At 36.2% G+C, this 13,280-nt stretch overlaps 1 protein-coding gene across 1 annotated transcript; it reads left to right on the top strand.

Moving 5' to 3' along the window:
- The first annotated feature begins 866 nt into the window (after positions 1–866).
- Positions 867–13,048, top strand: gcm2 (glial cells missing homolog 2). The gene is made up of 6 exons (XM_002932668.5): positions 867–1,010; positions 2,698–2,804; positions 7,447–7,699; positions 9,148–9,260; positions 10,705–10,830; positions 11,776–13,048. Exons 2-6 carry the CDS (start codon positions 2,706–2,708, stop codon positions 12,649–12,651), a joined length of 1,467 nt encoding a protein of 488 aa, XP_002932714.2. The 5' UTR covers positions 867–1,010; positions 2,698–2,705; the 3' UTR covers positions 12,652–13,048.
- Positions 13,049–13,280: the final 232 nt, after the last annotated feature.

Below are 13,280 nucleotides of genomic sequence, written 5' to 3'. Positions count from 1 at the left end.
ATTTGTGACGTTTAATGGCTGTGTATATGTCTGCACAGAAAATGCTTTTTTAATTGTTACAGTTAACCTGTTGCCCATAGGTAGATTTCTCTCCGCATATATAAATTTGGTCGATATACTCTAACAGCATGTTCTAGTTTCTTTCTGTATATTTAACTGCATGTTCTGCTACACAATTACATTCTGAAAATATTTAAACTTTCAGTAGGTGAAATGTTGGGTTTAATAAAGCAGGAATAGCAATCACTTCTATTATATCTACTGAGTGTACTTTCTGTTTTCCCTCTCTGATGATGAGGTTTTTAAGTTCCAGGTAATGGCGATTTAAAATCCCTTTTTTTATCATTTAAAACCGGAATCCAAACATATAAGCGAACAGAGAAAGTCGCTAAACCCCTTTTTTAATTCACATTTACTTTAAAGACTGTAACACTTTCCCACCAAGGATAAGAGAAACTTGTTTATGGTACAGTAACAGTTTTGTAGTATCCTCCTAAAAAAAAGTATAATGTGATAAGGGTAGGTTGTTGCACCGGTTGCAGAATGAACCAGGACATGATAGGCACAGGTGGCTGCCCCTTATTAACCATAGGGGATAGATAGTCCTGAACTGACAGTATGGATTCTCTTTCCTTCTGTAATTTTCCACTTTGATCAGTGACAGCTGTCTCCCAGCCCATCCGATATATGCCTGAAACCTCCTTTTACACCTGACAAGTGGATGTTTTCCTTGCCCCTGAATGACTTGGGATCCTGTGATCTGCCCAATTGCTTGTTGGTCCATTCTGTTCTGTGGCGCTCGGGTTGTGAGGAGGGAGGGGTCAGTCTCGGATCAGTGCCTGTCAAACGCAAGGCTGTAGCGCTACTGACAGCAGGTAGGGAAAGGGAGGGAGGGCCGCCCTCTCACAACTACATAAGCACCCAGAGAAACACTCAGCCCTAACTACATCGCTCTCTCTCTCTCTCTGCCTGGATCTGAGACACCGGGCTGATTTCCCTCCGACACCCAGGTAAGTACCTATGGGTCGGCCAAGCTCTTAGGTAAAGAGGGATTGCATTATGCTGGGCTGCACCCTAGCAGCTTCTGCCCATAAGATTCTTGGGTGATGTGTGTGGGTGATGAGCAACCTGTCTGTATTTATGGATGTAACTGTATATATATATATATAGATAGATGATAGATAGATAGATAGATAGATGATAGATGATAGATAGATAGATAGATAGATGATAGATAGATGATGGATAAAGTCCTAGGGGAGTCCTGATGGATTTTCAGCAGTTTCTGTACTTGGAGTTTTAGAGCTCAGAGGCAGACTTGTGCTTTAATGCCCTTTCTGAAAATCAGCAAGCACTGTGCTATATATAGTATTGGGCAAGAAATGAAGTTTCCTATAACTATATAGGTATAGAGAACTGTATAAAGTCGCTGGTGCCCCTGTGTTAAACAAGGAGAACAAGTTCTGTGGCAGTTACTCCTGGCTGCGTCTCGGTTCACTTTGAAGAATGTCACAAATGTAACAAACTGCCATGTGAAATGCAATTGTGTTATGTTTGTCGCCTGTTAGAAACAACTTTCTCTCTCGAAAAGAGCAACTTGTCACATTTATAGTTGCTATATAATGGTAGTTACACGTATGCATGCACTGGCGCTATAGAACTTGCATTTTCTAAAATGTTTTAGAGTTTCTTGTAGGAGTTTTTGTCTGTGTTCTGGGAATCATTACCCTTGCACTCATACACACGGACATGTAACTGTCATGATAGTGCAGTTTTCTGTGTCATTCAGTTAAAACTTTACTGATCGTCTAGAAATCAAAAATCTGGACTATGTCTGGACTCTATCTATCTATCATCTATCTATCTATCTATCTATCTATCTATCTATCTATCTATCATCTATCTATCTCTCTATCTATCTATCATCTATCTATCTATCATCTATCTATCATCTATCTATCTATCTATCTATCTATCTATCTCTCTCTCTCTCTCTCTCTCTCTCTATCTATCTATCTATCTATCTATCATCTATCATCTATCTATCTATCTATCTATCTATCTATCATCTATCTATCTATCTATCTATCTATCTATCTATCTATCTATCTATCTATCTATCTATCTATATATATCTATCATCTATCTATCTATCTATCTATCTATATCTATCTATCTATCTATCTATCTATCTATCTATCATCTATCTATCAATCATCATAAATTTGTAGGATCTTTAAATGAATCATCTCTTTAGCTACCATTTTCCTTTCATTTATCCAATTAAATCTTTACTGATCATCTAGAAATCAAGAATCTGGACTATGTGTGGAATCTATCTATCATCTATCATCTATCTATCTATCTATCTATCATCTATCTATCTATCTATCTATCTATCTATCTATCTATCTATCTATCCATCTATCATCTATCTATCACCATATTTCTGTCATCTAGGACATTTAAATCAATCATCTCTTTACCTACCATTTCCTCTCATTTATCCATCTATCATTGCATTTGTCTCTCTCTATTTAACCATTTGTTTATCATTTGCGTCAGTTATGTATATATCAATATCGACTATTATATTATATTACTATAAAAGGTGTGTAGAGATGTATCAGCACCCATGTATTATTGTATGAATGTTTAAATATTGCCATTAAAGTATCTAATATACTCTTTTTGCAGATGTCAAAATGGCCAGGCTCCCAGGAGACGTGTATGATGAATCAGACTGTGTCTGTTCCTATGGGATGAAGATAACTTGGGATATCAATGATCCCAAACTGCCTCAGGTGAGAGTCAGTCTGTGTGTTGGGGGTGGGGATCATTCACTTCCAAGTTTTGGGCACTACCAGGCAAAACGCACATAAGACATGTGTAGCCAGTATACCCAGTACATTTCTAAATCTTTCAGTTCAGGCTCTGCGTGTCAGTACTTGGAGTTCGGGAAGGAACTTACAGCCTATAAAGTATGAAAATATTATAAATGTGTGGGCATCAGTTGTCTGTCAGAGTGCAGGTTCCTTTTGATAGGGATTCAGGACAGTAGGCACGGTATGGCACTTGGCACACCTGCTCTGCCAGTTTGTATATTTAGCACAGTGTGTATTTTGTTAACATGGCTTCTCTGTTGCAATGTACGGTGAATTCTCAAACAGTGCTTCTAACTTACTGATTTAACTTTATTTATTGAACTCCTTTATTAATACTACTACTACTAATAATAATAATTAGTATTACTTTTGTTGTTGGTGGTTGTTATTTGGCCTTGAACTTTTTTTTTAGTAAATGAGCGCTATAATAATGTATACATGTAGACAGAAAGAGATCAAACAGAATATGTACATTATTCCATCTTAGTGTGAACTGTAAGAACTATACACCCATAGAATTATAGTAAGTTTTGAATTTTTAATCACCAAAAGTTAACACTGGGATAAAATACATTTCTGTAGTATTCATGTAGAAGTGTAACAGAATGAAATGTTCGTGCGCTGAATGTTAGTTTGAATATAGCCAGCTGCCGGCTGCTTATTATGTTAGATTCTATTGGGAAAAGGTGTAAAGTTATACTGACCCCTTCCAGGTTTTGCTATGCAGGAATGTATCGGTATTACTGTAATACCTGAATCGTCAGGAAGTGTTTACATAAAAATATTTTTAGTTAACAGTATAGTTTTTTCTAACTGCGGGAAAAGTTTTTATGACAGATGATATAAAGACTTAGAACATAATCTAACAAACGAGATTTAATTATTGTAATAAGTAATTATCCGATGTATCCAAATGCGCTCACGCCAAAATAGCGCTAACAGCGGCAATGATTGTTTAACTGTCTGCACTCCAAATAATTTGTATGTAGTTCATTCAAGTCAAGCAATGGGCAGGGCTGTTAGTATAACTTATCGCTGGACTTTCGGATAACGTTTTTTTATTTAATCCTGGCCTCTATTTAATCTTTTTCATAAAGCTATATTTTGTAATTTCTACGGAATGTATATGCTTGTTGGAAAGGAAACAACAGAAAGTTGACGTTCATTATTACACATTATAGGGTGGCTCTTGCTGGCAGTTACAAAAGATTTGGTAATTCACATTGTATCCATTCTATGATTGCATATGAACCGGAATGTTACAGTTCTTTTGCTTTATACAGGGTGGTCCCCTAATTGGACATTAATGTGTATCAAAACTTAAGCCCTTCAGTAACTCTAATATCTGTTTTGTCTAGATAATTCATATGTTTCCTATATACTCTGATTCCTGAGCAATAAGAGAGAAACAACCTGCACACCATTCATCTTATTTAAAAAAAAGTATATATTGTATAGTTTTTGTAACATGTATGAATAACTAGTTGTAGCTCAGGTGCTTGCTGACTGGGTGTTTCCCTTGGATGAAGGAGCAGGGGACATTCAGTCTGCAGCACTGACTCCTTATTGCATTAATGGGGATGAGAATTGCATACAAGTCTTGTAATTGGTGATGGCAGCAGGACCTGCTCCAGTAAAACAGCTCTGAGACTTTCCTACTAACTGGATCCAAGGTTTAGTAAAATAGAATTACTGTGTGTGCTGAGTTCTACATACAATACAAATGTTATCTTTAAGGAATGCAGCCCACCCCAATTTAATCATACAGTATATTTTACTTGTTCTACATATTCTGCTAGCCACTAGTTGTTATCCATTGCTATAAAGGATGTCTCTTTTCTATGTTTCTTTACTAATAGTGATATATACTTTCTGCACTGACATGGAACACCAGACTTTCTGTTGCTACAAGAAATGGGGGTAGAAACAGAAAGCCTGTTCCAGGCAACAATAGGGGGTTAGGATACTCTGGAAGGTGCCACAGTTGATTTGAGACTGTTGTTACTACTGAGAAGTTTGTGGTGCTTCCTAATGCTAAAAGAAGAAATCTGAGATGATACTCATGTACAGGGAAAAAATAAGCCTTGTATGCTATATACTTTACATATTACTATCTATTTTTATATAGTGCCAACCTAAGGTTAATATCATTTAACATTCTAGTGCTAAGTTCATTAGGAGCCAGTTAATCTTGCCTGCATGTTTTTGGAGTGTGGGAGGAAGTTGATAACTTGATAGAAACCTACTCAGACATGTAGGCTTGGACTGGGATTCAAAATAAGCCCTGGTATTTCAATGGCACAGAGGGCCAAACAACCCTCCCCACCAGCCCCATAAATAGTGACTGTCTATGGCATTTTACAGCAGCCCCTTTGGCATTTGCCAAAATCCACAGATTTCCAGTCCAGGCCTGGAGACATAGGGGGAACATACAAAGTTCTTCCAGATAGTATTGAGGAGAATGAAACTCAGCATCCTAGTGCTGCTGGAAAATACACAGCTAACCAGTATACCACCACCCTGTCTTTGAAATGACAAGTTTAGTGTGCCTCTCTCCATTTGGAGTTTGTGTGCATTTGATGTGTGTTTGAGACCCAGTTCCCATTTGATGCTCTCTGGTTGTTTCTAACAACATTAATATCAGTTGCATTTCTTGGCTTCTGTACCAGCCCAAGGCAACCCCAGCCCTTTAGCAGGGGAGATCTGTGCCTCCAAAGATGCCCCAGTAGCCCCCCATCTTCTTTCCTGCTAATTCCCTGCACATGCTCTGTGCTGCTGTCAGTTACTGAGCTTAGGGACTGACTCACAATATAATGTATATATAGAATATAAATGTCACATGATATAAGGCTGATTTAAATTCAACGTGCTGCATTTTTATGCCTTTGTTGCATTTTCAGTATTCAATAAAATTAGTGAAACACATGTTGAGCTCATAAAACCTTATGTCCATTGAAATTTATAACTTACATAAATCCAAATATGCATTAGGAGCATTCAGCTTGCATTTTAGTAGATGAACTTTCAGAAACATGTGTGCAAGAGCACTTAATGGCACACGACATGGGGCATTTTGTGGGTGTTTAAGTGAATGAAACAAGCAAGAAGGCAGTACTTGGTAGTTATTTTTACCCATTACTGGATTATAAATGTTTGATATGCATAATTACTGCAGCAAAATATATAAAAAGAAAGATTCTGCATGAGCAATGAAACTACACTGAGAGCCATGAGCACTCTAGAAAAAGGTGGTAAGTGAAAATTTAAAACACAGGATTTTGAGACTGTTGGGGTGGAAGAGAGGTTTTGGATTCATAGAATACAAGCGCAGGTTTAAAAAAAGTGCACTTTTTAAACAAAAATTCTGCACTTGTGCCCATAAGTATGATAGTGAATCTGCATTCTCAAGGGTTTGATGTAAGATTGAACTGCTCAAGTTTTGGATTCATGTACCCATTGTTAGTTCTGTGTGTTTATGTAAGTTTATTTATACGGTATTGCAAAGTGTACACAAAGCAAGAAATATCACTTTGAAGTGTATGTGCTTTGCCGTAAAAATGCCACTCTCTGACCTTTTTGTTTAAGCTGTTAGTGACACACATGCATGCACTGCTGCAACACAAAGTTTATTCTCTGAAATGCTTTGCAGTTTGGCCTGTGTTCTTCAAATCCTTACACAAACACAACATCACCGCAATAGTGCAATCTTAAATGAAAAATAAATATAAACGGTAGCTTTCATTTAAAGGTAGGAAAGTTGCAGTAGATAAGTAATCAAGGATTAACTGGACTATCGATCTAACCCTCTATCTATCCATATCAATCTATCTATCTATCTATCTATCTATCTATCATCTATCTATCTATCTACCTATTCATCCATCTATCTACCTATCTATCTATCTATCTATCTATCCATCCATCTACATTTATTTATGTATATCTTTATTTATAAAGCTCTACTTGTGTACACAGCGCTGTACAGTAGAGCAATACATTTATATGACATCTATATATTTATCTATCTATCTGTCATCTATCCATCTACCTACCTGTTATCTACATATCTACATTTTTATTTGAAATCACTAATGGAAAAAATGACTGCTCAGGAATCAGTGTTGCTATACCTTCATATACCTGATGTAAAAACATAAAAAGTAGAAAAAACGAAACCACAAAATATGGTAAACCAAACAGTTTTTGACAGAACAAGAAGGAGCTACTTGTTGATGGAAAGATGCACAGTAGCACTAGATGCATCCAGTTAGACACACTGTATGTTGGTGGCATTGGCCCTGCACAAATATTAGACCTTAAAATATGAATAGGCTGGTGGGTTTCATTAAATAAAACTTAGTGGCTTAGTTCAATTGCTAATAATTCTTTTTGATATATCTAGTGCAGTAAGTATAATAAAAGCTTATATTTCATGTGGTCTATAGAATTAATGCAAAGTTGCATCCTTTACATGTATCACATACACTTTTTAAAAAAATTTTCATGTATAGATAAGCTCATATAATCTCGATATACTAATGTTATGCCAATTTTTGTGTAGGACTTGAAGCAGTTTGACAGCTTTCAGGAATGGACAGATGGTTATGTGAGATTTATATACAATGCAGAGGACAAGAATGCCCAGCGCCATCTAAGTGGTTGGGCCATGAGAAACACCAACAATCACAACTGTCAGATCTTGAAGAAGTCTTGCCTGGGAGTGGTGGTTTGCAGTCGCAATTGCACATTGCTAGATGGAGGCAAATTACTGCTCAGACCAGCCATATGTGACAAGGCCCGTCAGAAACAACAAAGTAAGTGGCAGAGACCATATCACTTCTCAGCTGCGGAAAACTTTTGTCTTTTACATCCATTTATTTTAGTCAAATTTCCATTTAATTATTTTAGTATTTCTGGAAATTGTTGTAATAAAAAATCACACAGCACACAGAGGGCAGATAAAGGAGGTTTCACCATCAGTATCAGAAGGGTGTATTTACTATGAGAGAAGCCATGGAACGCACCATCAAAAGAGAGGACAATAAGGGATTAGCGAGGTTGAATAAAAGTTTTGTATTACGAGCAATAAGTATTTATTAATCAATATCAATTAGTTCATGGATCAGATAAGTTTTTTGCTTTTGACTTTTATGAACCTGTTTTTTTGCAGACTTACAATATTTAAGTGTTTAAGTCTGTTTTAACCATTAAATTGAATGATATCCACAGAAATGATCTTCTATATATATAATATATATTACTTTTTTAGTTGGTAAACATTTAAAGATTTTATTTTAAAATACCTATACTATCTGGCAATTCTGTTAAAATATGGCAAATATAGCTATTTTATATGGTTTTTGTAGTTCATTCTTGCCAAATCTGTGATACTCTGTGATAGCTTTTGCTGTCCTATGATATTTTCTGTCCCATTAATGTTTTTTTTGGTATTTAACCATTAAATCTGAATTAAATAGAATGGGCACTTTAAGCTTTTTGTTTGATTTAGTTAAAAGTCAAGTGAAACCTGGAGTTTTGCTGTACACCAAAAGAAAATATTCTAGCAATGAAACAATATTACAGCAATGAAACAATATCATATAATAACTAAAGTAGTCCCAGTTTGGAACAGGTGTGGATCTATTGTTGTTCTTACTTATCTGTCTTATTTTTTATCTGCTATATGGTAACAGGGTGCTGCAAATTAGTCAAAATTTATGGCTCCTAGGTTGCCAACCTAGAGAGCCCTATCTCTTAATTAACTGTCACTCTGATCAGGCCTGATTGACGTGCTAATAATCAACTTAAAGAATGGTTCTCAATTTAGTTAGTGTGGATCTACCTTCCAGTGTGAGACAAATATGGACTTTGGAGAATCCTCCATATCAATGGCATTCCTGACTTAAACAAAATAACACATAAAGATAACATGACACATAAAGATAAAGGGAGCAATTGTTTATTCCTCTTAAAATCTGAATTGTGCAAACAAATACAATTTCAGTATAGTTAATACAGAGCATTTATGTCTTTCACAAGCAGCATACATAGAAAAATAAAAGCACTGAAATTGCGGTGAGGCAAAAACTTAAGGCACTTCAGATTTTGTATACAGAACTGTGCTTACCTATCAGTGTTAGATTTTAAAAGGAGAATAAATACATATCAATATTTTACTGCATGTGTTGCAATGTGCAATTATTATCACTATTAGCAAGATCACTCAATGATATGATTTAACTGAGCTTAATTTATTTCAAAGAGAAAATGTGCAGTAACTGCAACTCTGCTCTGGAACTGATCCCTTGCCGAGGCCACAGTGGTTATCCTGTTACTAATTTCTGGCGACTGGACGGGAAAGCCATCTTCTTCCAGGTATTATATTTATTAATTTCCTATAAGAAAACAAGAGAAGGGGCTGATATTTTGTGGGAAGCCCATGCATTTTGTAGCTTTGTGTATTATTCAGGCTTGTAAGCACACAAAAGTTTTGTTATTCCAAAGAGTAGGTTGTAGTACTGAAATAGGAGGCATCATCTGGGAAAAAATACATCATTAAAGGAACAGTAACACCAATGTTTTTAAAACTTATTACCACCACCCCCCACCACCACCAAATAGCTATGATGATAGGTAAGGCTTACTTCCCCTTGCTTTTTTTTTTAACTCTTTACCTTCACTTGCAAAGTAAACCATAGGAGAAAGATGAAAAGGCAATTGCAACTTAAATTCCTCTGTGCACTGAACTGGAAGTCAGCTGCGCACTGATAAACTAAAGCACCTAAGTTTTTTTTTCAGTGTCTGCAGCTTAAATTTATGTCTCTATTCCTTTGGACAGCTATGGGGGTAATGATGTGATAATATATTTAAGCTGCAGATGCTAAAAAAAAAAAAAAAAGCTTAGATGCTTTTAGGTCATTGGTGCAAAGCTGACTTCCGGTTCAGTGCACAGAGGAATTCAAGCTGCCCGTTACCTTTTAAAAACTTTGGTGTTACTGTTCCTATATAGGGGGTGTTCATCTTTAAATTAAGTATTAGTATGATATAGAGAGTGATAGTTTGAGATCATTTGCAGTCAGTCTTCAGTTGTGGTTTATTAATTTTTTTTCTTTTTGTTCAGCAGCTCTCCAGTATGGAATGTCAGCAGCTATCTGATTGCTAGGATGAGGATGCAAAATACCAGACAGTGTTTTAAATAATAGACAGAAATAGGAATACGAGAGGGTCTGACTATAAGGATAAATAATAAAAAGTAACAATAACAATCAGGGGCGCTGCTGCCATGAGGCAAGTTGAGTCACTCACCTCAGGTGGCAGCATCAGACAAGTTACCAGGGGAGGCAAAAAAGCACTCCTGCTAACTTCTAGTGCAGAGAGCGCCCTGATGTGAAAAAGCAGCGCGCGGGGGAAGCGAGGGGGGCGGCACCAACTTTGCCACCTCAGGCGGCCAGGACCCCTGAGGCGGTGCTGATAACAATAAAATTGTAGCTTCAGACAACAATACTTTTTTTGGCAGCTGAGGTCAATGACCTCTCTTTAAAACCTGGAAAGTGTCAGAACAAAAAAAAACCCCCAAATCATTCAAATATGCTAAATAAAAAATGAAGACCAATAAGTAGCTTAGAATTTGTCATTCTATAACAAACTATTTAACATAAGGTTTACTACTTTTACTACTACCCTTTAATCCAATAGTTACTACATAAAGCAGACAAACTGCGAATAGCAATCAGTTACGCTATTGAAACCATTGTCAGGATCAACATCTTTCCAGTTATATTAAATGTATTTTTATGCATATCTCTATGTTTAATGATAGGCAAAGGGCGTCCATGATCATCCCCGACCAGAGAGTAAATCAGAGACAGAAGCCAGGAGAAGTGCTGTAAAACGGCAACTATCTTCATCTCATCTGTCACAGAAAAAGAAACTTCTGGATCCTGAGGTAAGACCCTAAATCAATACATTTACAGGTAAAGTCTGGACAAATGATACATAATATGGCTCAATGATTTATGAATTTGTTTGTTGGCAGTTATCTTTGTATTCATATGGAGAGATAGCAACAATTACATGTAACATACTGTGCTAACCTGAAAATCAGAACATTATGGGAATGGATATCAATCATAAAAAAAAAGAATAAAAGGTCATAGAGGAGTATTCAGACATTTTAAATCAAACTCCCAACATTTTAGTTTAGACCCTCTCTTTTTTATCTTCCAGTCTGTTATTTAAATTACTGTAGTGGGGACAAAACATGCAAATTTCATTTCAACACAAAATTAAAACATGGGCCAGTGTTCATGCTTGGTCTAGTTACCCATAGCAACCAATCAAACAGTAGTTTTAAACAAATAACCAGTAAATAGTAGTGTTTGTGAGTAATGCTAAGCACAATTGAAGGAACTGAATGATTTAAAGGAGAACTAAAGCTTAACTAAAGATGTAGGCTAGAAATGTTGTAAATAGTGTTTTGTGCTTCTATACCAGCCCAAGCCAACTACAGCCCTTAAGCAATAAAGATTTGTGCCCCTAAAGATGCCCCCATCTTCTTTTCTGCACATGATCTGTGCTGCTGCAGTGGTAGAAGTCCATTGAGATAAGGCTCATGGCACAGATAGTGCAAGCAAAGTTGGCATTTTGCTTGTTGCATGTATGCCATGCTAAAAAGGTGGCATTGAAATACCCAGAATTGTATCCAATCTCCTCCCACATGGGCCTATTAAATATGAATTAATTTGGCTTTTAATTAAATGTCAATACATGCACTATACATGACAATTAATGGATCTTGAGATTTTGTTTATATAACTCCTCATTATAACTGTTTTGCATTGTTTCAGTGAATTATTATTTTAACTTTAACTTCAACCTGTTTTATTTTTAGGTGGGAAGATACAATGACAGTGGTGGTCATTTCCCAAACATACACCCTGTAGCTTGCATAGATGGGACAGAACGGTTTGGTCTTGTGAATGATGGAAATGTTCCTGTTCCAGCCCAACTTTATCCTTCTTTTCAAAGTGCTGAACCTTATAAACCCACATATGAAACTGTGGGATACCAGGGAGAGCCTCTGTCTTCATTTCAAAAATGCACCAGTGCACGGATATATCTGCCCAGAACACCATGCTATGATTTTTCTGTCCCTGGATATATGAATTCAAGCTCATACCCTACACTTTATAAGGAGCCATTAGGAAGTCTTTCTGATAATGATCGAGTTCAGCTCAATAGTCATCAGCAAAACCTAAGTGTCTTGAACACACATGAGAGGAACTATGATAGCCCTCCAAAGCTTCATGGATGGAAACATATCTTTGGTAAATCTGCCTATGCAGATAGGAATGATTATGGACAAATCCAGACAAACACTGGTCATTCCTATCAAAATGGAGAATATCCCTGTAGGTATGCGAGAACTCCATCTCCAGTTGCTCCAGCCTTACAAACTGTCATAACCACCACAACTAAGGTATCCTACCAGGCTTACAAGCCTCCAGCTGTGAAATATAATGACAATTCCTGTGATGTCAAAACATTACCAAACTTTGCCCATATGCAAGATAGCATCACAGAAGGTAACTTTCCAGAGATTAAAGCTCAAGATGACTTTGGCCTCATTAAATCCACACTTGGTTATCAAGACCAGTTTCCTACAAAGTGTGAGAGAATGGACAACCTTGACCTTTATCGCTATGGATCATGCATGGGCAATAGCTTTATAGGACAACCTTACAGATTTGAAAATTCAGAATACTAAGAAAATAACTATGTACCAATGTAACTTGCTCTGAAGGTCACTACATGCTTTTCATCTAACAAACTGCACATGGTTAAACATTAAGATATTTTTAGAACACTGGTAATTTATGTACTATATAGAGTGTTGCAGTTTGACATATGTAAAATATGTTATGAAGTATTTATGTAACAAGATATACCTCAAACACATAAACATATTAGTAGATCTTTATTACTCAGTGTTGTTCCCACACATTGTATAGAGCAAATTCTGTGAAAGGTGTAAATGCTTGTAAACTGTAGCAATTTCTATTGTTTTGTATATATAATGTATTAATAAAAATGTAAGCTGTATGTATTTTTTCTATGTCTGTACTGTTTTCAAAATTGTTTATAAAGGTTCTATTTTATACGAGGATTGTGTCAGCCTGTATTTTCAATTTGCTTGAATATCAAAAACATTCATATACGTAGCTTCTACAGAAGGCCATATGAGGCCACACTGGTATTAAACTGGGCAGAGACACTTGTACCTTACTTTAGTTGCCAGTCAGGCAAGTAGAAACTGGGAGTAGAGACAGAACTAAAAAGATAAAGATAATTTATAATATTAATAATTTATTTTTTTCATATATAATGCTGTTCAGG

This window comes from Xenopus tropicalis, chromosome 6, assembly GCF_000004195.4.
Source record: "Xenopus tropicalis strain Nigerian chromosome 6, UCB_Xtro_10.0, whole genome shotgun sequence".
Classification (NCBI taxonomy): Eukaryota; Metazoa; Chordata; class Amphibia; order Anura; family Pipidae; genus Xenopus; species Xenopus tropicalis.
This window is presented reverse-complemented; position numbering and strand designations above follow the sequence as displayed.